The following is a 20,586-nucleotide window of genomic DNA, read 5'->3' as shown; positions in this document are numbered from 1 at the left end:
TGCTGGGCCCGATCCCAGGACCCCGGGATCATGACCAGAGCTGAAGGCAGACACTCAACGACTGAGCCACCCAGGCGCCCCAGAAACCCAAAGTTTTGATGGACAGTTGGCTATCTTTACCAAAACCATGGTAAATCACCAGCCTCCTGGGCCTCTGTGCTTCATCTATAAAATAGAAAGTATCACTTGATCGTGGCAATGGACATTTACTAAAATCCTTGAATTGTATGCCCCACTGTGGGTAAATTTTGTGGTGTGTACTAAGTTAAGCTGTTTGTTTAAAAAGCAGGAGACCTCTTGCCCTTCTTCTCAGGTACTTATGAGGACTCAGTGAGTGAAATTTTGCCAGGCTGGTACTGTGTGTGTGTGTGTGTGTGTGTGTGTGTGTGTGTGTGTGTGTGTGTGTGTGTGGTAGGGAAGGGCGGTTCCAAAGCAGGCCTGAGTTGGGTTGTGCATTGGGTGTAGTTCTCACAAGAGAGGCGCCAGCTCAAACCACCTGCCAACAGGAAGTGGTAGGCAGTTCGATCTTGCTTCTTGCTTGGGAAGCCCCCCCCAGCGTGTGGCGGAAGACCCAGCCCACAGGGCCAGAGCCACAAGTGCTGCCGAGAAGGCCGGGTGACACCCCGCTGCCTTCAGCAACAGAGGGGAAACCAGGGGCCTCCCTTGAGGCCAGTGAGGACACACACTTGAGGCGCGAAGCATGTGGGGTCCCCCGGAACAGCATGGTCAGCTTGAGCGTGGATGGTAGTGTCAACCACACAGGATGGAGGCGGGGAGGGGAGTAGCCAGGGGCCTCCACCACCCGCTGCTGGAAAGTTCACAGCCACCCAAGTGCACGGCTGCTCCTTCAAGGGGAGGCAGGGGTGATGAAGGTAACAGAGTTTTAGATCAAGTTCCCGCAGATGCCAGGCGTATATGCCCTCAAGCACTCGGGGAGGCAGGTGTACCTTACTTCACTCTCTGGCCTCGAGTCCCCCCGCCTGAAAGAAGTTGCTCTGTCCTCACTGCTGTGGGGATTAAGTGAGTTAATACACGGGAAGCGCCTGACAGCCGGTCGGCTCTCCGCAGGAGCCGAGTGAATGCATGGGCAGCTTTGGCTCAGGCTTTGTGCTCTTCTGGGCCTCAGTTTCCCCACTTGGATATCCAGGGATCCGGATGGGACACTCCCAACATTCTGACTCAGGAAAACAGTGGTTAAGAGCGCCAACTTTGGAGCCAATCCCAATGCGAGCCGTCTGACCTTGGGCAAGCTGTCCGGGCTCTCTGCCTCATTCTCCTCCTCCCGAAAATGGGGGTCATGAGAACACCTACCCACTGAATCGTGAAGATGAGCTCATCCTTAGAGCTGGGCCCTGTTTCAGTGTTAGCTGCTGCTGTTGTCATTGTTGTGATTCTCCCCGTCGTGAAGGTGTGGTCACGGAGGCCCAGACAAGTGACTCGCTCAAGGTCACCCGGCTAAAAAGTGGCGCACGGCAGGATCAAGGGCAAGCCTGCTGAGCCCCGAGGTCCGTGCTGTTTCCGTCGCTCCCCACTGTGCCTCTTAAGTCACATGCGTGGTAACTGGGTCAGTGGCGGTGTGTACCTGGGCCATGACACAGCGACAGGGACAGCTATGTGGATTAATTCCTTGTCTCCTGCTGACGCCTTGCAGAGAACAGGCCGGAAGGGAGAGAGAGGTTGTGAAGGAGGGAGGGGTCAATAGTGAAGACCCCCAAAACTGGGCCCTAGGAACCAAAGGAAGGGATGAGGGCAAGTTGAATCAGATGTAGCCCCTACCCCCCGGGGACGTCTTGGCCTGTTGATGGGGACAGACAGGGGACAGAGTTGAGACCACCCCAAGACATTTCAACAGGAACCCTCAGAGAGAGACACACAGACCCTGTGTGAATCCTGGGGCTCAGCGGAGGCAGGAATTGGCACCTGGGGCAGCAGGGAAGGCTTCCTAGAGAAACGGGACCTGAGGATTGTGGATGGGGCAGGGGGAGGTCAAGGCAGGCAGCAGGACCGGCAGAGGAGACGAGAGAGACGCAGCGCAGGGTGGTGGTCACAGCGCGGGCTGAACCTGGAGTGCAGGGGGCAAATGTGGGACCCAGACCCACCCCGCTGTGGCTGGGCCCCTGACCCACACCAGCGCCTACACAGCGCAACTCTGAGGCCAAAGCAGCAGGGGACGAGCCATGCACCCAACAGCCCCTGTGTGAGGGAGGAGGGGAGAGAGGGAAGAAGAGCTTCTAGCAACTTGCAGCTGCCAATCAGTCTCCCAGAGGATGCAGACACAGCCCAAAATGACTAGCAGGGCCACAGCCCGAAGTGGGAGCGTCGCACACGTGTGTGCGCATGGACGTGCACGCCCATGGCCTGCCCCGCGTAGCAGCCCTGGGGGAGGCCACACACGGCAGGAGAAGTAGGTCAGCCGAGCAGCCCAGCAGTCTCTCACTGGAGAGCTCAAGGCAAAGAGGGTGTGTACTCCTCGGAACCCCTGGGGGAGAGGCCCGCACTCTCCCCAGAACGCGATGTCCAACTCCCTGCTGCATCAAAGCAGATGGCCTGCGTTTCCTCGCTCCGAATTCTTAGCGCCGCCCCCCCCCCCCGCCCCGGGTAGTGTGTGGGCATTTGACAGAGGTTGGGACGGGTGACCCCTTCCAGCGCTGAAAGCAAGGAAGGACCATCGTGGGGAGAGGCCGCCCACTTTAGCCTAGTTGGTGGCTTCAGTAAGAGCGACCCAGTGCTGTCCGGCCAGAGCTGGGATGGCATAGAGACTTGGTGACAGGTGCCACGGCCCAGCTGGGTGGCCGAGGTAGGGGAGCAGGACCCTGTTTCTGTGGGCCTGGCACCATCCCTCCCCCTGGGGGGGTTTAGGAAATGAGCTAGTCCAGGCTACAGACGGGCCCCTCTGAGGGCATCCGACAGACTGAAGGAATTAGGAAAAGCAAGGCAGTGGCTGTGGCGGGGGAAGGTTCTATAGAACAGGGCTTACTCATGAATGGAGGGGAAGGGGGCTGAGAGGGGGAGCAGGATCCTGAGGCAGCAGAAGGGGCAGAAGCCAAATCGGAGGAGGGGAGGAGGGGAGGAGGGCCCCCTGCTCCCCCAGCCAGCCGGAGGACGTGCAGATGGAGCTCCGTTTGGGGCTGGGTGGGAGGCCAGGAAGTTCCCTCCTGATGTTCCTCCTCTTTGTGTGAAGTGGGAGGCTGGGTCGTGCCAAGAGGGAAGGGGAAGGCAGAGGAGGAGAAGAGGGTTTGGGCCTGGAAGGGGAGCTGCTGGGCCAGGGTGAGCATGCAGGGCTCCCGGAGAGCCCACCCCTGCTCATAGCCTCCACGGGCCCGGCTAGAGGGAACACAGACCCACCACTGAGAGAGCACAAGGCACCTGGCCCTTACAGAGTGCTTACTGTGTACCGAGCACCAAGCACTCCACGGCTAAGTCCTTTAACAAGCCACAAGCCCGTAGGGAGAAGGCACTATTCTATCCTTTTTATAGATGGAAAACGAAGGCAAGGGAAGGTGAAGGTACTTGCCCAAGGCCATCCAGCTAGCAGGTGACAGAGCTGGACCCAAAGCCAGGCCGGCCGGCTCCAAGTCTGCTTTTTCTCCCAGAGCCCTGGGCTGTCTTGCAGGGGTGGGGGCTGGGGGAGCACAGGCTGAGTCACCTGGGATTGGAGGTAGGAGGGAGTGAGGTGAGGGCACAGGAGGCGCGCCAGGAGGCAGGCTTCTGGGGCTCGGCTTCCAGAGGCTTCAGTGCGGGCCTCTCCCGCCGATACACACACAGACAGGAGCACACTTGCTCTGGAAGCCTGGCTCCCCGGCCCAACCCCCTCCCGCTTGACAGACAAGAAATGCAGGCCCCAGATGGGCATTCGCTGTCACCCAGCCCCGGACTCTCCCTGCTGCAGCTCTCTGCCCCCCAACACCATCTGGGGACAGACTCAGTACCTCTGACGGGTGCGTGCAGTTTGTTTGGATTCCAAAGGGGTCAGTCAGGCTGTGAATGGGGAGGGTTGGGGCTTTGCGGGACGGGTGCCCTGCCTTGTGTCCGGGGTGGGGTGAGGCTGGCGGGGGGGGTGTCTGGCACTGCACCTGTAGCTGTGTGGACCTGAGCGGGGGGGGGTGTTGTCTGTGGAGGGGCCGGGTGGAAGGCCACGGTTGGTATGTGGCCATATCTGCACCGTCCTGCCAAGAGTTTTGTCTGACGCTACTTGGGTGAGGAATTTGATACTGTGATCCCTGCCCTCAGACTTCACCTTCCCCACCCCCTGCCTTCCATTCTCAAAAGCCTAGATCACCTTTTATGAGCATATATAATGCATGTATTCACTATGTATTGTCCATCGCCCCCCCCCCCCGGGAACATAAGTCCCATGAGGATGGGATTCTTTTTTTTTATATGTAAAAGATTTTATTTATTCATTTGAGAGAGAGAGCACAGGGTGGGGAGGGGCAGAGGGAGAGGGAGAAGCAGACTCCCCGCTGAGCAGGGAGCCCAACGAGGGGCTTGATCCCAGGACCCTGAGATCATGACCTGAGCCAAAGGCAGATGCTTAACCGACTGAGCCACCCAGGCGTCCTGAGGGTGGGATTCTTATCTGTTTAATGTTGTGTCCTCACGGCTGTGAACAGCAAGCCCCTGGTGAACAGCAGGTGTGGATCAATATCTATGAATGGGAGCCCCCGTGTGAACTTGGTATATGGAGTGTCTCTGTGTGACATAAACACTTGTGCTTTGTCTGACGCAGCGTCTGAATGACAGCCTGAGACAGATAGGCCAGTGGCACCCAAGTGGGGACTGCGGGTGTCTGCTGGGAGTGCTGGCTCAGGCCTGGCCCTGAAGCTTTGGGGAACGGGGATGCAGCAAAGATGCTTGTCGCCCCCTTGTGGTCATCTTGAGCCCGGCATCCCGGGACCCTAGGTACTGGGGAAGGAGGAGGTGGGTGGACAAGGGGGCCCTGGCTTGACGTCACATTTCATGCCATATCCCCCATAACAGGGAGAAGATGAGCGTGGGCTGCCCAGAGCCCGAGCCACCCCACTCCCTGCCCTGCTGTGGGCCGGGAACTGCCCCTGGGCTGGGTGCAGGGGTGCCCCTCCTCACTGAAGACATGCAGGCGCTGACGCTCCGCACCCTGGCCGCCAATGATGTCACCAAGCACTACGAACTCGTCCGGGAGCTAGGCAAGGGCACCTATGGGAAGGTCGACCTCGTGGCCTACAAGGGCACAGGTGAGCCTCTGCAGGGCGGCCGGTTTTGAAGGCAGGGGTGGGGACTTGTCTGGGGCTCTCAGGTGCTCTCTTCGGGAGCCAAGAGGTCAGCAGGGAGACAGAGTTCGTGGTCCAGGTGGAGAGATGCAGCCTGAGCGGCTCAGGGAGACCTGAGAGGGGGTACAGGGCCCAGGCTGGAGGGTGGGCTGCTTGGGGACAGCTGAGGGGCTGACCCTGGGACATCCGGAGCTCAGGAGAGAAGTCAGGGCTGACCCCAGGGAAGTGGACAGGGCTGAGGGTGCATCCTTGGAAACAGGGCACCATGCTTAAGGAGAGGTGGGAGATGCCCCTGGGAGGTCAGTATGGCCATCTCCGTTTCTCAGATGAAGACACTGAGACCCAGAGATCCAGTCACTCAGCTAAGGTCATGCAGCTAGAGAGGGTTCGAGCCAGGACGAGACCCCACTAATCAGCTCCAGAATCTTCTTGCTTAACCAGGAGCACGATGCCTTCCCCACAGCATAGGCTCACAGCGGCGCCCACTCAGCCAGTCAGGGACAGGGACTGCATGAGCTCCCACAGCTGCACACACCTGGGGCAGGGGGCTCCGTGCCAACTGACAGCTGCAGGAGGAACCACTTGCTCTCTGTGTGACCTTGGGCAAGTGGCTTAACCTCTCTGTGCCCAGGTTCCTCCTCTGTAAAATAGGGTAGCAATTCGGGCTGGCCCACCTCCTAGGGTCATTAGGAGAAGCAGGTTGTGAATGGGGAGTGCCGAGGGGAGGGCCTGTGATGTGTAAGTGCTCTGTGGACACGTGTGCATCCCCCAGGGGGGTACAGACGGCCACCCAAGCACAAAGTCCGGGACAATAGGCCTTGTGGCCCCTCACCTCTCAGTGTCTAATTCCTTCTTATCCACCCATTCAACACACATTCGTTGAGCAGCTACGATGCACCGCACTCTTGTAGGCGCTGGGGATACAACAGTGAGCGAGACAAAGATTCCTGTGCTCAGGGGGCTACGTCCTAGCGGGGGACGGGGGTGGGGGGAGAGCCACCAGATGAAATCAGTATGTTGTATGTCAGGCAGAAAGGGAGAGCGTGGAGGAAGGAGCAGGCCGTCCTCACCGAGGGCTGCAGGTGGGTGCAGGAGACCCAGGCTGACCCCTGAGTCGCTGCACGGCCTCTGGCAAGTCCTTTCCCCTCGCCGGGCCTCAGTTTCCCACCAGTAGGATGAGGACAGACCCCCGTGGCCTCGCGGCCCGGACAGGCAGGCCTGGGGATGTGGGGTGCAGGAGCGCTGGGTCAGGGGCCTTCACCACTGCGGCTGCTGCCCCGTCAGGCACGAAAATGGCGCTGAAGTTTGTGAACAAGAGCAAGACCAAGCTGAAGAACTTCCTGCGGGAGGTGAGCATCACCAACAGCCTCTCCTCCAGCCCCTTCATCATCAAGGTCTTTGACGTGGTTTTTGAGACGGAGGACTGCTACGTGTTCGCCCAAGAGTATGCGCCTGCAGGGGACCTGTTCGACATCATTCCCCCTCAGGTACTTGGTGTGGTGGCACAGGGACGGGGAGGGTCCTCCGGCCCCAGGACAGACGGGAGCGAGCAGCTACACCGGAGCAGTGGGGACCGGAGAGGGGAGACGAGGCAGCGGGGCCACCAGGGGCTTCCCAGAGCAAGTGCTCTGGAGTGGGGGGAGAGTGCCAGGAGGACTCCAGGCTCCCGGCTCTGTTTGGGGGGGGGGGGAGTCTGCGCCGGCGCCCAGGGGGCGAGTGGCAAGGCCTCTCAGAGCTTGGGTCCCTATAAGGGAAGTGACGCAATGGCTGCCGCCTGAGAGCGTGCTCAGGGCAGTGACCGGGGAGGAGGGTGCGGGGTGAAAGCTAGCGGGCCAGGGAGGGAGCAGGCGTACCCCCCTCCCCGTGGGATGGGGGCAGGCAGCAGGGAGGGCCACGGCCAGAGGGGACTGGCAGCAGTGGGGACTGAGAGGCGGGAGCGGTGGCGGGGCGGGGACCGCCGTCGGGGGGGGGGGCGGGGGGAAGGCGGCCGTCCCTGAGCGCGACTCCCCCCTCCCCGTCCCGGGCCGGCAGGTGGGGCTCCCCGAGGACACGGTGAAGCGCTGCGTGCAGCAGCTGGGCCTGGCGCTGGACTTCATGCACGGGCGGCAGCTGGTGCACCGCGACATCAAGCCCGAGAACGTGCTGCTGTTCGACCGCGAGTGCCGCCGCGTGAAGCTGGCCGACTTCGGCATGACGCGCCGCGTGGGCTGCCGCGTGAAGCGGGTCAGCGGCACCATCCCGTACACGGCGCCCGAGGTGTGCCAGGCGGGCCGCGCCGACGGCTTCGCGGTGGACACGGGCGTGGACGTGTGGGCCTTCGGCGTGCTCATCTTCTGCGTGCTCACCGGCAACTTCCCGTGGGAGGCGGCGTCGGGCGCGGACGCCTTCTTCGAGGAGTTCGTGCGCTGGCAGCGGGGCCGCCTGCCGGGGCTGCCGTCGCAGTGGCGTCGCTTCACCGAGCCCGCACTGCGCATGTTCCAGCGCCTGCTCGCCCTGGAGCCCGAGCGCCGCGGGCCGGCCAAGGAGGTCTTCCGCTTCCTCAAGCACGAGCTCACGTCCGAGCTGCGGCGCCGGCCCTCGCACCGCGCGCGCAAGCCCGCCGGGGACCGCCCGCCCGCCGCCGGGCCGCCGCGCCTCGAGGCGCCCGCGCCGCTCAAGCGGACGCTGCTGACCGAGAGCGGCAGCGGCTCCCGGCCCGCGCCCCCCGCCGTCGGGCCCGCGCCCGCGCCCGCGCCCGTGCCCGTGCCCGAGGCCGGCCTGGCGCCCCCGGGGCCCCCCGGCAGGACCGACGGCCGCCCGGACAAGAGCAAAGGGCAGGTGGTGCTGGCCACGGCCATCGAGATCTGCGTCTGAGCCGCCCCCGCCGTGCTCGCACCAGGCCGGGCCCGCGCCGAGCCGGGGGGGGGAGGGGGGGGGTGAGAATCCGACCGACCCCCGCGGCGGCGGGGGGGGGGGGGGAGTAGCGCTAGGCTGGGCGGGGCGGCGGGCCCGGGCGCCTGGTCCGCGGCGGGCTGCGGCGATAGCCACCGAAAGACCTCTTGCCCCGCCTGTGGGGCGGGGGCTTGGCTCACAGGAGCCGAGCCCCGCAGACCCGAGGATTCAGAGGCACCCCTGACACCCGGAGCGAGGGAGCTTGCGGGCAGACTCCCCTCCCCAAAACACACACACACACCTCCCCTACCCCTGCGACCCTGACTAGTTGCTCCTAGCCCTTTGCACCCCCTGGCCCATCATCCCGCAGCCCCACCCCTGGTCCTTCCTCCTGGCCGCTCCCTCCGCACCCTCCCCGCACCCGGACACAGAAGGGGACGGAAGTGTTGGGGCAAAGAAGGGGCTACTTAGGGCCCTCGGATGCTGGCTAGGGGGAGGGCGACGAGCTGAGGGCAGGCGTGTTGCTCAGCTGCGCCCTGGCCCTTTCCTGGGAGGCTATACGGGAGAGGCCAAGCCCTCTGCAAAATGTAGCAAATGTCTGGATGTGGCAAAAGTGTGTGTGTGTGTGTGTGTGTGTGTGTGTGTGTGTGTGCCCGCGCAGCTACAAGCCCGAAGAATCTAGTAACCCCCACAACCCATTCCCCCGAGATGAGGACACTGAGCCCCGAAAGAGGGCAGCTTGCCCCCGAGCTGCAGGGACCCTGAGAGGTGGAGCTCTAGAAGCCCTCCCCTGCCTCCCCATGAATTGTCCCGCAAACTCGCCAAGGGAAGGGCTGCCAGGGTGGCGGCCCAGCATCCCCAGGGCGACAGGTGTGAGTACAGAGCCCAGGGCCAGCCCAGCTCCCCCCAGCTGGCCGCACCTTCCCCGACCCCGGAACCTCAGATCCCCGAGCCCAGACACAGAGGTGATCTGTGCCAGGAATTTCCCTGGGTTTCTGCTGGGGACCTGCATGTCAGCTCCGGGCTGCCCCCATCCCCACGTCTCCCAGCTTCCTGGTACTGGAGTGGGCTGCTGTGGGTGTGAGGATGCTGTGGGAATGAGGCTGGGGGTCCATGGAAACGCGAGGGGGGTGAGTGCGCGAATAGGTGTGTGTGCGGCGTGAGTGTGAGTCGAGTGCCCGCGTTTGCGTGTAGTCTCGTGTGTCCAGCGATGGCATCCAGACGCCTCCGAAACTCCGCCCAGCCCCAGGGTCCTCCCCAGGCAGTTGCCAGCGGGTGTCCAGGCCCGTGCTTCACCACGCGCCCCTCAGGGAATCTGGCCAGGAGGCACTGCAGGTGGGTTCAGGCCCCGAGGCAGCAAAACCGGAACCCAACCTCACCCAGTGTTCCCTCGTGACCCCTGCCCTCGCTGTGGAGGCCCGGGACCCCGCAATAACCTCGACATGGGTGAGGCCGCTCCTTCTGCCTGGCAGGGGCCCCTCAGCCATCCCGGGCCACACCTGCCAGGGTCCTACCGGGGCTCCAGGCCGTTGGAGGGGGCTCTCCAAGGAGCCCGGCTGACCAGAGAGGGCCCAACCACCCTCTGGCCTGGAGCCCCCACCTCTCTCCGCTCATCCCTCATTCCCACCGCGCAAAAGGGCTATAGGTCCCCCTGCCCTGCCTGGGTCCAGTTTACAAACAGCGTGCGGTTTGCCCCAGGGCCTGGCCCCGCCCCCCTCAGTGTGCCCGCCCCTCCCGAGCCCTCCTCTGCCCTGGGCCCTGGGGCCCTCCACGCGCCAGGTAAGTAGCAATCCCTCCTCCCACCAAGGGCCACGTTTCAGAGAAGGGCCCCCCATCACTGCCCCCGGCCCACCTGGAGCCCATCCGGGCCACCTCTCTCTCCCAGCCGCGACTTCTCCTTTTGCCTTAGGCCTCTCGACATCCTGTCTCTCCTGCAATAACACGGACGCAAGATTCCAAGTAGATGTCCCTCGCCGTGCGCCCCCTCTCTCTCTTTCTCTGTTAAGATCCTATTTGGGAGTTTCTCCCTCGTCGTAGTATCTAGAATGTTAGAGCTGGAAAGGGGCCTGTAGTTCTGTAGCCCAGCGCCTGTGTTCAGAGGCACAGGGAGGGGCAGCGACCGCCCGACACCTGAGCGGAACCGGGCCAGGCCCGCTCCCTCGCTGTCGGGGCCCTGCTGCTGCTGTTGCTGCCACCTCTGCTACTTGGGTTGGGACCCTTTGCCCCTTAGGAGAGGTGTTGGTCACTGATGTTTACCTCAGTTTATGTCACTGTCGAAGAAACAAATAGCAAAAAATTAATCACACCGTAGACATGAAGACTTAGAAGACAACACACAAAAAATCTTCCTCTTTTGATTCTTCTGTGAAGCTGTGTGTATGTGTGTGTGTGTGTGTCTCTCTCTCTCTCTCTCTCTCTCTCTCTCTGTCCCACCCTGGGCAGGCTGGGTCATCCCCGATCTCTGTCCCAGCCCCTGTGCCCCCACACTGCCCCTGTCCTTCGGTGCTTCCCAGAGGCCCCTCTGAGCTGGCCTGTGGGGTGTGGGGAGCCCCCTGGGCGGGAGGCAGGGCCACAGGTTATCTAGAGGGCCTCCCATCAGGCCCACTGAGAGAGCCCCAATGCTGCCAATACTCCCTGAGCCTGTGCCGTTGCTGGTGGGACAGTCGTGGTGACTAGCCTCTGTGTCCAAGCCTGGCTCAGGGCCTGGGCAGAACCCCAGTTCCCGAGCCCCAGCCCCTCATGTCTTGCCACCGCCCCTCCCCACCATGTGTTTGTAAATACTCTGGCATCCTTTGGCCCTGAGAAGGTTTTTAAATGTGTTATTTACTTCTCTAATCATGACAATTGCTATAAAATAAAGTCTAGAAAAATTACCACTGAGTGGCTGTCTTGTCTCAGAATACCGACAGAGTAGGGAGTGGGGCACACAATTATTCTTGAGCTGAAAGCTTGACAGATGTTCTAAAGTGGGGTCTGCGGAGTCTGAGAGCAGTTACTTCAGACCTAGAGGAGGCTTGAAGGCCACAGGAACAAGGACCAGGTTCTGGGAGGGAAGGGGCAGCGACTCGTCCCTGGCCCGATGTCCAGGTTCAGCTTGGAGCCCTCAGACTGGGCAGAAAATAGAAGCCAAAGCCCAGAGGAACAGAGTAGGCTGATTTACCCAGTCGTCACCCAGCAAATATTTACCGAGCACATTCTGCGTCCCACCCGGGATACAGCAGTGAGCAGGCCAGATGGTGTCCTGTCCTCAGGCAGCCAGCAATGGAATGATGGAGACAGACATAACCCACATTTAAGGCTGGCTGCTGGGAAAGTACGTAACTGGGAAGCTCATCAAGTTTGGGGGTGTCAGGAGCTCACCAAAGACAGAAAACCAGAGGATTCGGAGTTCTCTGGGCAGCGGGGCATGGCTGGGTGGGAAGAAGCTGAAGGGGCAGAGTTAAAGGCAAAATGGAGTGCTGAAGGTCGGGGGGCTGGGCTGGGCTGTAAGGAGTTTCATGATTCCACATTCATTCAGCAAGAATTTATTACCGTCTCATAGATAAGACCTTTCCTTCTGTTCCAGACCCTTCGATAGCTCCTTATGCCACCCAATCAAGGCTGAAGTCCTTAGGGTGGCCTCCAAGGTCCCACCCCACCCCCACCTCCCCTCCCCCCTGGCCCCAGGATCACCCAGCATGCTCTCCCCTCAGGGCCTGTACCTCTCCCTGGAACTCTCCCAAATCTCCCGCCTCCCTCCTGCCTCCCTCCTGTTCTTCAGGTCCCTGCTCAAATATCAAGCGATCAGAGAAGACTTCCTGGAGCAGAAGCCCCTTACCCTGAGCGCTCATCACCAGTCCCGATACCATGTTTGTCCTCCACCTCTGTCCGCTAGCACGGAAGTTCCGAAAGAACAGTCAGTGTTTGGCAAACTGCTATCCCCTCAACACCCCCAATGCCTAGGAGAGGGCCTGGCACAGGACAGACACTCCCTAATGATCTGTCAGCTTAATGAATGAATGCCCAATACTATTTTAGGTGGCGAGGATCCAGCAACAAACAAGACAAACAATCCCTAGCCCCTGAAGCTTACTTGCTGAAAAGGAAAATAGACATTAATTCGATTACATAATTATCCATGAAATGCGGGTGGGGGTAAAAAAATAGGAAAAAAAAAATAAGAAAAGAGAAAAACAAATCCACCCAAACTAGATCAGAAGGGAAAGGACTCGTCCCCAAGAATTTTATCTAGGATACGTTAAAGAAAAACTGTCATTTCAAACCATCTTCCACTTCTCTTCAACGATAAGACTGGACACCCAGGGGCTTCACAGAACACTTTAATGGATTATTAAGGGGTGGAAGGGAAATCCACAAATGCAAACAGTATCTCTGGTTCCCCCCCTTGGTGTACAAATATCACCTTGGCGCTGCCAGTGTGTCAGATAATGCCAGGACTTGCCACTAGGGGGCATTGGTTTTCCGCCACTGTTGCTCTTGTCTGCCGCTTAGCATCACTGCGTAACTGCCCTGTCGCCACGCTCGGTCAGGCCCCAGGGACTTGACCAGAAGGGTTTCCAGCCCCTCCCACACACTATATCAGAGCCAAAGCAACCCCTGCAACCCTTGGGTCCTTCCATTTAGCCTGGGTCACCTGCCCTTGCTCTTGGCTAGTGCCTTCTCAAGGGCACTTGGTGTCTTCTCCTGCCCATAGTCTTCAGGCTAGACTTAGTCTATCAAAGAGGTTCCAGTAACAGTGAACTTCAGAAGGGAAGGGATTGTATTCTTTGTATTCTCCCTTTTTTCCCAACATGCTCCTTGAGTCCTGCACGAGTTTTCCCAGCTACTCGCCAGTGACTGCTAAGCATTCCAAGACAAGGCATATTGAAATGGAAGCGTCTGCCTTCGGCTCAGGTCATGATCCCAGGATCCTGGGATCGGGCCCCCAGTCGGGCTCCGTGCTCAGCGGGGAGCCTGCTTCTCCCTCTCCACCCCCTCACTCAGGCTCTCTCTCACATGCACGCTCTCTCTCAAATAAATAAAATACTTTTTAAAAAGGGGGGGCAGCCTCAGGGTCCCATTCTACCCTTCACGCAGGGCAGGAGATGCCAACTCAACGTACTTACATCACTGAGGGAGAGAGTCCCCAAACAGCATTTCTCTCTAAAAAAATGTAGAGCCTTACCCCCCGCCCCCATCTAGTGCCTGGTTCAGGGTGGAAATGTGGGTGTAAGAAAAGTAATTTCAAGTTATTTACTGGCAGTTGAGGGGAGGAGAATGTTCATCAACCCAGCCTTGCTTTAAGGTCAATGGAGAAATTGAGGGGCTTTCATTTGGAGCCAAAGAAGGGCAGAAGAGTATGGCGGCTCCCAAGGCCAAGAGTGTACAGAGGCAGCCAAAGAAGTAGGCGGTGTAATCCACAATCGTGGACTGTACACTTGAAATTTGCTAAGAGAGCATTACCTTAGGTGTTCCCGCCACACACACACTCTCTCAAACCCTAACTATGTGAGGTGATACATATATTAGCTTGTGGTGACCATTTCACAGTGTACACATATCTCAAAACACCAAGTTGTACACCTTAAGCATATACAGTTCTTACTTGTCAGTCCTACCTCAGTAAAGACAAGAAGAAGAAAAAGAGGTTGGCCGTGGCCTGACTCAGGAGACTGTGAGCCCCAGTTTGGAAATCCTCGGAGAGATCCTGGAGGGGCCTGGTTGTCCTTAATATGTGGCAAGGGGGCTCAAGTCATTCTATTTTGATGTTAGAGGAAAAGAGGGGGTGCCTGCAGAAGGCGGAGGATTTGGGGTTATATTTAATTACAGTTGTGATAAGGATCACGGGATGCTAAGAATAGTGTAAGAGGTAGTAGACATCTGCTATTTTTGCCTGTTTTGCACCTTCACCCCCCTTTTAGTTGATAGCACCCCAAGTTTCCCTTGCATGTTCTTGATCCATGTGGTTCAGGTGGTGCTGACCTCCCCCCCCCAACCCCGGTTGGTTCCGTGGCATGGCCACATGACCAGGTCTGGTCAACCAGCACATTCCATCCCCTGAGCCACAGCATTTGGCTCAGACATGGACATATAACCCAAGCGAGGCAGGTCCTGGCCTTTCTCTACACTTATTAGGGGTAAAGTGTTCTCTTTTCACTAGATTTGCTAAGTTTGTGCGATGTAAGGCTGGACCTGCTGGTGGCCATCTTGGCCACCACACAGGTAGATTCTGTCCAAGCATGAAAACCACACAGAGTGACTGAAGCAGGGCCAAGAGATTAAGGGAAAAGGAATCTGATGACATTATTTGAACACTAGGATCCAAGACTGAAATTAGATATAAATAGGTTTTCCAGTCACATGAGCCAATATGTGCTCATAAATCCATTTGAGTCTGGTAGCCTGCAAATAAAGAAGTTCTGACTAATATCCAGAGAAACTTAATCCCTAAGGCCCCTGAAGCCACCCGTATCTCTGGGGCCCTGCCTACAGCATCTCCTGACCAACAAGTGACCTTGATCAAGAGAAGCCACTGAGCCTTTCCGAGGCTGGATGCTCACTTCTGAAGCTGAGACTACCAGAGTATTCGCCAGGACCCATTTGGTCCCAAGCGACAGGAAACCCAACTCAAAGTGGCTGATTTGGGGGAAAAAAAAAAGTCCCTAAATAGAACCAACTTCAGGTGTAGCTTAATGCAAAGGCTTCAACTTTGACACCAGGATAGGTTTCTCTCTCCAACTGCTCTATTTCTTCAGGGAAGACTTATTCCTGGACTTCGCCCTCTCTCCTCATGGCGTAGGATGGCTGCCAGCCACCACACCTTCCATCCTCTCAAGAGCGACGCCCAACAGGAAAGAGAGGAGGCTGGGTCCCAGGCGACCTGTCCCGGTTGGTGGGTTCCCCGTGCTTGCTTGGTTCTGACTGGGTCCCGTCCCCATCGCTGATCTAATCACATAGCCAGGGCAATGCGGTTCTCTGATTGGCCGAGGCCTTGTCACGTGCTCCCCCGGAGCGGGGGGGGGGGGACACTGAAGCCCCACCCAAAGTAACTGACTGAGAACGGGTATTCTCCCACGGATAATGGGGTGGGGGTGAGGTGGGTGGTGAGGGATGGAGGGGAGTAGAGGGGGGAGAGGGGCAGGGGTTGGGAGTGGAGGTGGAAGTGGAGGTGGGAGAGGGGGGTGGGAGTGGGGGTGCGAGTGCAGGTGGGAGGGGGTGGGGGAGGAGACGTATCATTTGGCCCCAACTCTGTCCGCCTCCGTGGACCCGTGTCCTCTGCCATGTTATTTTGCAGTGTGATATTAGTATGTCTCCTTCAGCCATCACTTGGGTGGCCATTCACTTTGTTTCTGCTGGAAATCAGCTACATAATCATCCTTTTAAAAACTTATGGGGGGGCGCCTGGCTGGCTCAGTTGGTTAAGCGACTGACTGCCTTCGGCTCAGGTCATGATCCTGGAGTCCCAGGATCGAGTCCCGCATCGGGCTCCCTGCTCGGCAGGGAGTCTGCTTCTCCCTCTGATCCTCCCCCTCTCATGCTCTCTGTCTCCCATTCTCTCTCTCAGATAAATAAATTAAAAATCTTAAAAAAAAAAAAAAAAACAACTTATGGGGACAGGAGAAAAATTATGAAGAATAATGGCTGAAAACTTCTTAAATTTTTTAAGGATTTTATTTATTTGAGAGAGAGAGAGAATGAGCAGTGGGAGGTGCAGAGAGGGAGGGAGAAGCAGGCTCCCCGCTGAGCAGGGAGCCCAATGTGGGGGCTCGATCCCAGGACCCCAAGATCATGACCTGAGCCAAAATCAAGAGTTGGCTGCTTAACTGACTGAGCTACTCAGGCGCCCCTGAAAACTTCCTGAATTTGATGGAAAACATGAATCTGTCCATCCAAGAATTTTATTGAACATTATTATTTGCTATTTATTATTCTATTAGCCGAACCATGTAGTAAATTATGATCACATTTCCTTTCTGCACAACCTTTTATTTTCTAGGTGTTGGTAATTTTCTTTTTTTATTTGTGTAGAATAATCTATGTACTTATTATTAATTCAACCCCAATCTCTCCATCAGTTGTTTACATTGTTTCTCAAGAGGTTTGGTTTGATTAAGTGGTTTCCAAGTTTAACCTTCTAGAAAGCGGCTAGAGCCCCCTGCCCTGCTCCGAGATGCACCGGCTGCTCTCTGGACCTGTTGCAGGATCGTCCTGGGGTCTGTCTCCTCTCATCATTTCCCCAAGGAGTCCCTCTCCCTCTTTTCTATGTTGGAGCTCCTATTCCTGTATTGAATTACGTTTCTCATACTTGATTTACTCTTTTGTTTTGGTGGAGCACATTTTCCTGTAGTTTAAGGAATAAGTATAGTTAAGGAATAAGAAGTAAATTTTTTAAGATCTTCCAAACAAATAGTATGGGATATTGCCGGATTTCTTTCTAAAAGAGCTCTTAAGGGACGCCTGGGTGGCTCAGTCGGTTAAGCGGCTGCCTTCGGCTCAGGTCATGATCCCAGGGTCCTGGGATCGAGTCCCACATGGGGCTCCTTGCTCAGCAGGGATCCTGCTTCTCCCTCTCTCTCCCTCTGCTTGTGCTCTCTGTGTCAAGTAAATAAAATCTTTAAATAAATAAATAAAAATAAAAAATAAAGAAAATAAAAGAGCTCTTAAGAATTAACCTCTCCGTCAGCAAAAATGACAGTGTGCTTCCCTTAAAACCCCAGCAGCCACTCGTTGTTGCCTACCTCTCAGTATAAAGTGCTCACTCATCGGTGCTTTAATTTGCCATTTGGACTTGCTCCTCTTCGAATAGTCTCTTCGACCCTTTGCCATTTTACTTTGCGACTCTTGGGTCTTTTGCTGTCCATCTATATGGACTGGTTCGTTCATCTGCCGGATTTGCAAATGGAAATCATCCTTTAACTTAGCTTGGGTATCTTCCCATAATCTTCCCTCCTAAATTTAACATAGATTAATCTGAAAGATTTTTGGTGTCCTCTGGGCTTCTTTTCTTCTGGGTTTGTAAATTGTCCGCGGTCCCTAGATTTTAAGTGTAGTTCCCTAAGGGTTCTCCTAAGACTTTTACGAAGGGTTAACTCATCTTTAATTTACTTTTGCTGCTATTTATCCAATTTTATTTGCTTATTTCTTCCAGTGGACAGCCAGCTGTGCTGGTACTGTTTTAAGTAAACTGGCCTCTTCTGACTGAATTGCATTTCCACTTTTGTCATGATTTCAACTCCCATAAGATAACGGGTTCCATTTCTGGGTTGTTTGTTTAGTTGCCATGGTGCAGATCTGGGGCATTTTCCATGTGCAACGTCATGTAGGTGCTACCTGGTTTTTTAAAGGCCCCATTGGTTTTTTGATTGGAATTACATGTGGGGAAATTCGTGTTTCTCTGATGTTTTTAACTTGTCCCGTGTTCTGATGTTAGCTCTTCTTTATCCTTCAACACATTTTTCTTCATGGAGCTCCTACCCCTTCTCTGTTAGGTGTATTTCCCAGTAATATAAATGTGGATGAAATCTTTTCCTTTTTCTATTTCTAGTGAACGATTTCTTACAATATCAAGTTGCCTTATCTCCTCTTTCTCAGTAGTGAGCATTTCATTGTTTTTTATCCTGGTGTCTTTGATTGAACCTCCAAAAACACTGTTTTGTTTTGATTCTAAGAGAAATGGCTTTAGTATCTAGAATGATGTTTGCTGTTAGTTTGGGCAAAGAACCTTTATCATGCTTAAGTAGTTTCTCCTTCTTCTTCTTCTTTCTTTTTAAAGAGTTTTTCTTAAGAAAAAGAAATTGAATTTTTCAACATCAATTGATATGAGCACATTGTTACTCTCTTTCATGATGATGTAAAGAATTATGTTGATGAATCACTTGATATGGAACCTGTCTTGCATTCCTGAAATAAGCTCTAGTTGCTCAAAGTCTGTTATTTTTTTGATCTTGATAAAATACAACTGCATTTTATTTGCTAGCATTTGATTTAGAATGTTTGCTTCGAAATCAGGGAGAGATTGGTCTACGACTTACTGGTTTTTGTTGTTTTTGTTCTTGTTATATTTTGTTGGTTGGTTTATTTGTTTATCAAGTTTTTATGTTAAGGTCATGCTGCTTTCATAAAATGAAGTGGAGAGTTTCTGGGGCGCCTGGGTGGCTCAGTCGGTTAAGCGTCTGCCTTCAGCTCAGGTCATGATCTCGGGGCCCTGGGATCAAGCCCTGCATCAGGCTCTCTGCTCAGTGGGGACTCTGCTTTTCTCTATCTAGTTAGCTCTCTCTCTCTCTCTCTCTCAAATAAATAAATACTCTTTTTAAGATTTTATTTATTTATTTGAGAGAGAGCACGAGCAGAGGGAGCGGCAGGCAGAGGGAGAAGAAGCTTGCTCCCGCTGAGCAGGGAGCCTGATGTATGCATAAACTTATTTATAAAGCACCAGTACCCCACCACCCGACTCCCCACAGAAGAAGGCTGCACTTGGTTGTGTGGGCAAAGGGGAGCCATGGCAGGTCCTTGAGGTGGGGAGTCACCAAGATCCAATAAAGCACAATAGGAAGGGTTTAGCGCCAGGAGGTGGATTTAATTAGCCTGATGTTACAGGAGAGGAAACTGAGGCACAGAGAGGGGAAGTTCTTTGCCCAAGATCACACAGCTACAAAGTAACCATGCTGGAATCTGAACCCAGGTCTTTCTGACTCCAGGCCTCTCAGTCACAGGGCCTATCCATTCCCCAATCCGAGAATCTGGGAGGCACCCCAGCCCTCCACAGCCCACTGTGCAACCAGCTTCTTGGGAGGGATGAGCATCTCCCCTGGCGCCCTAGCACCTTCCGTGCCTACCCCCGCATGAGTCACTCCCCGGAGCCAGAGTGAAAGAACCCACCTCCTGGGGGAGTTCTCCGTGTGAGTGCATTTCGGGTTCCCGTCTTAGTCACCACTTCTCTTGGTTCCCACCCCTCCCCCCAGCTGCCAGGGGCCTCCACGTCCCCAGCCACCCGTGCCACCCCCATTGGGCTCAGGCCCCGACCGTGGTGCGGCTTTGGCAGTGGGGCAGGTGACACCGAATCCTGAGATGCGGGCAGGGCGACTGGGGGGCAGTAGGCCCCATAACCACCGCTGGCTTCCCTTAACCTAAGTGAAAGCTGTGAACTTGTCAGGTGGACAGTCGCACTACCATAAACAGCCAGCATTTCTAGAGCACTGACTTCAGCCAGGCCCTGCTCGGAGCCCTTTGCGTCTATTAAGACATGTAATCCTCCTACAAGCCCACGAGGCCCTGGCGTCCCTGTTTTATAGCTGAAGCAATCAAGGCTCAGAGAGGGAAGTGGCTTGCCCAAGGTCACAGAGCCAGCAAAGGACAGAGCAGGGAGTCCCACTCAGGCAGCTGGACTGCCTCCATGATGGGCATTCCCGCACCGATGCTGTCCCAAGGGCCGGGCAAGGCTGAGTCCTTGCCCGGGGCCTGGTCCTGCACGTTGAGCCCAGCCCAGCCAGAGCCCCTGAGAAGGGCAAGCAGGGGCCAACCCTCCGGGGAAAGGCACCAGCTCTACTCGGCCTGGGTGAACTCTGGGCCAGGCCACGTGCAGCCTCCCCAGGTTGCCAGGCTGGTCAGCCTCCGGGCCTTTGTAGGTGGTTTCCTTTGCTTGGAACACCCTCCTCCTCCTCTCCATGGACCAGTCCCCTCTCCCATACAACTCAAGGCGGCGGCACCTCCTCTAGGAAGCCCTCTGGGATGCGCCCCCCCAGAACCCTACACTTCCCCTAGGAAGTCCCAAATCTGCCACTTGTTTGCTGTGACCTTAGGCAAATTACTGAGTCTCTCTAAACCTCACTTTATTCATCAACAAAATGGGGCCCATGATAACTCGAGGGGTTTTTGCAAGGATGAAGAGATAAGCCTGGCTGATAACAGGGCGGGGCCCACAGTAGATGCTCACTCCACAGTCCACAGGCTCCTCTTCTAGCATTGATTTGTGTACACTGGGTTGTAACCGTTTGCATCTGCCCCTCCCTCTGGACCAAGTGTTCTGCAAGAACAGAAATGGTGTCCTGTTTCTGAGCTTGTCCCAGATCCCAGCGCATGGCCTGTCCGGTGGGACATCTCAACACATATCCTATTTACTGGCTGAACGGCCCAGGGCCCAGCTTCCTGCTTGCGACCGGTGCTGAGGGCTGGGCCCAGCGCTCACTGAGCAGTCAGGCCGGGCTTGGCCCGGACCGGGAGTTGCCCCTTCCTGGAGGTGTGACCTCGGGCAAATCATTTATTTTCTTCTTTAAGATTTACTTATGTATTGGGGCGCCTGGGTGGCTCAGTCGTTAAGCGTCTGCCTTCGGCTCAGGTCATGATCCCAGGGTCCTGGGATCGAGCCCCGCATCGGGCTCCCTGCTCGGCGGGAAGCCTGCTTCTCCCTCTGCCACTCCCCCTGCTTGTGTTCCCTCTCTCGCTGTGTCTCTCTCTTCAAATAAATAAATAAAATCTTTAAAAAAAAAAA

General features: G+C 56.2%; 2 protein-coding genes across 4 annotated transcripts in view; one reads left to right on the top strand and one right to left on the bottom strand.

Moving 5' to 3' along the window:
* The window catches only part of SBK1 (SH3 domain binding kinase 1), a 45,095-nt gene extending 36,937 nt beyond the window's left edge, over nt 1-8,158 (top strand). For both annotated transcript variants that reach the window (XM_006733983.3, XM_081819788.1), the window contains exons 2-4: nt 4,981-5,213; nt 6,534-6,736; nt 7,281-8,158. In XM_006733983.3, coding sequence (XP_006734046.3) covers nt 4,981-5,213; nt 6,534-6,736; nt 7,281-8,102 — 1,258 coding nt within the window. In that variant the 3' untranslated portion in view covers nt 8,103-8,158. The remainder of the gene's footprint in view (nt 1-4,980; nt 5,214-6,533; nt 6,737-7,280) is intronic.
* Nucleotides 1-20,586, bottom strand: part of LAT (linker for activation of T cells) — a 419,561-nt gene that overhangs the window by 378,451 nt on the left and 20,524 nt on the right. The window lies entirely within an intron of this gene.

Source organism: Leptonychotes weddellii, chromosome 5 (assembly GCF_054177405.1).
Source record: "Leptonychotes weddellii isolate Sample4059 chromosome 5, ASM5417740v2, whole genome shotgun sequence".
Classification (NCBI taxonomy): Eukaryota; Metazoa; Chordata; class Mammalia; order Carnivora; family Phocidae; genus Leptonychotes; species Leptonychotes weddellii.
This window is presented reverse-complemented; position numbering and strand designations above follow the sequence as displayed.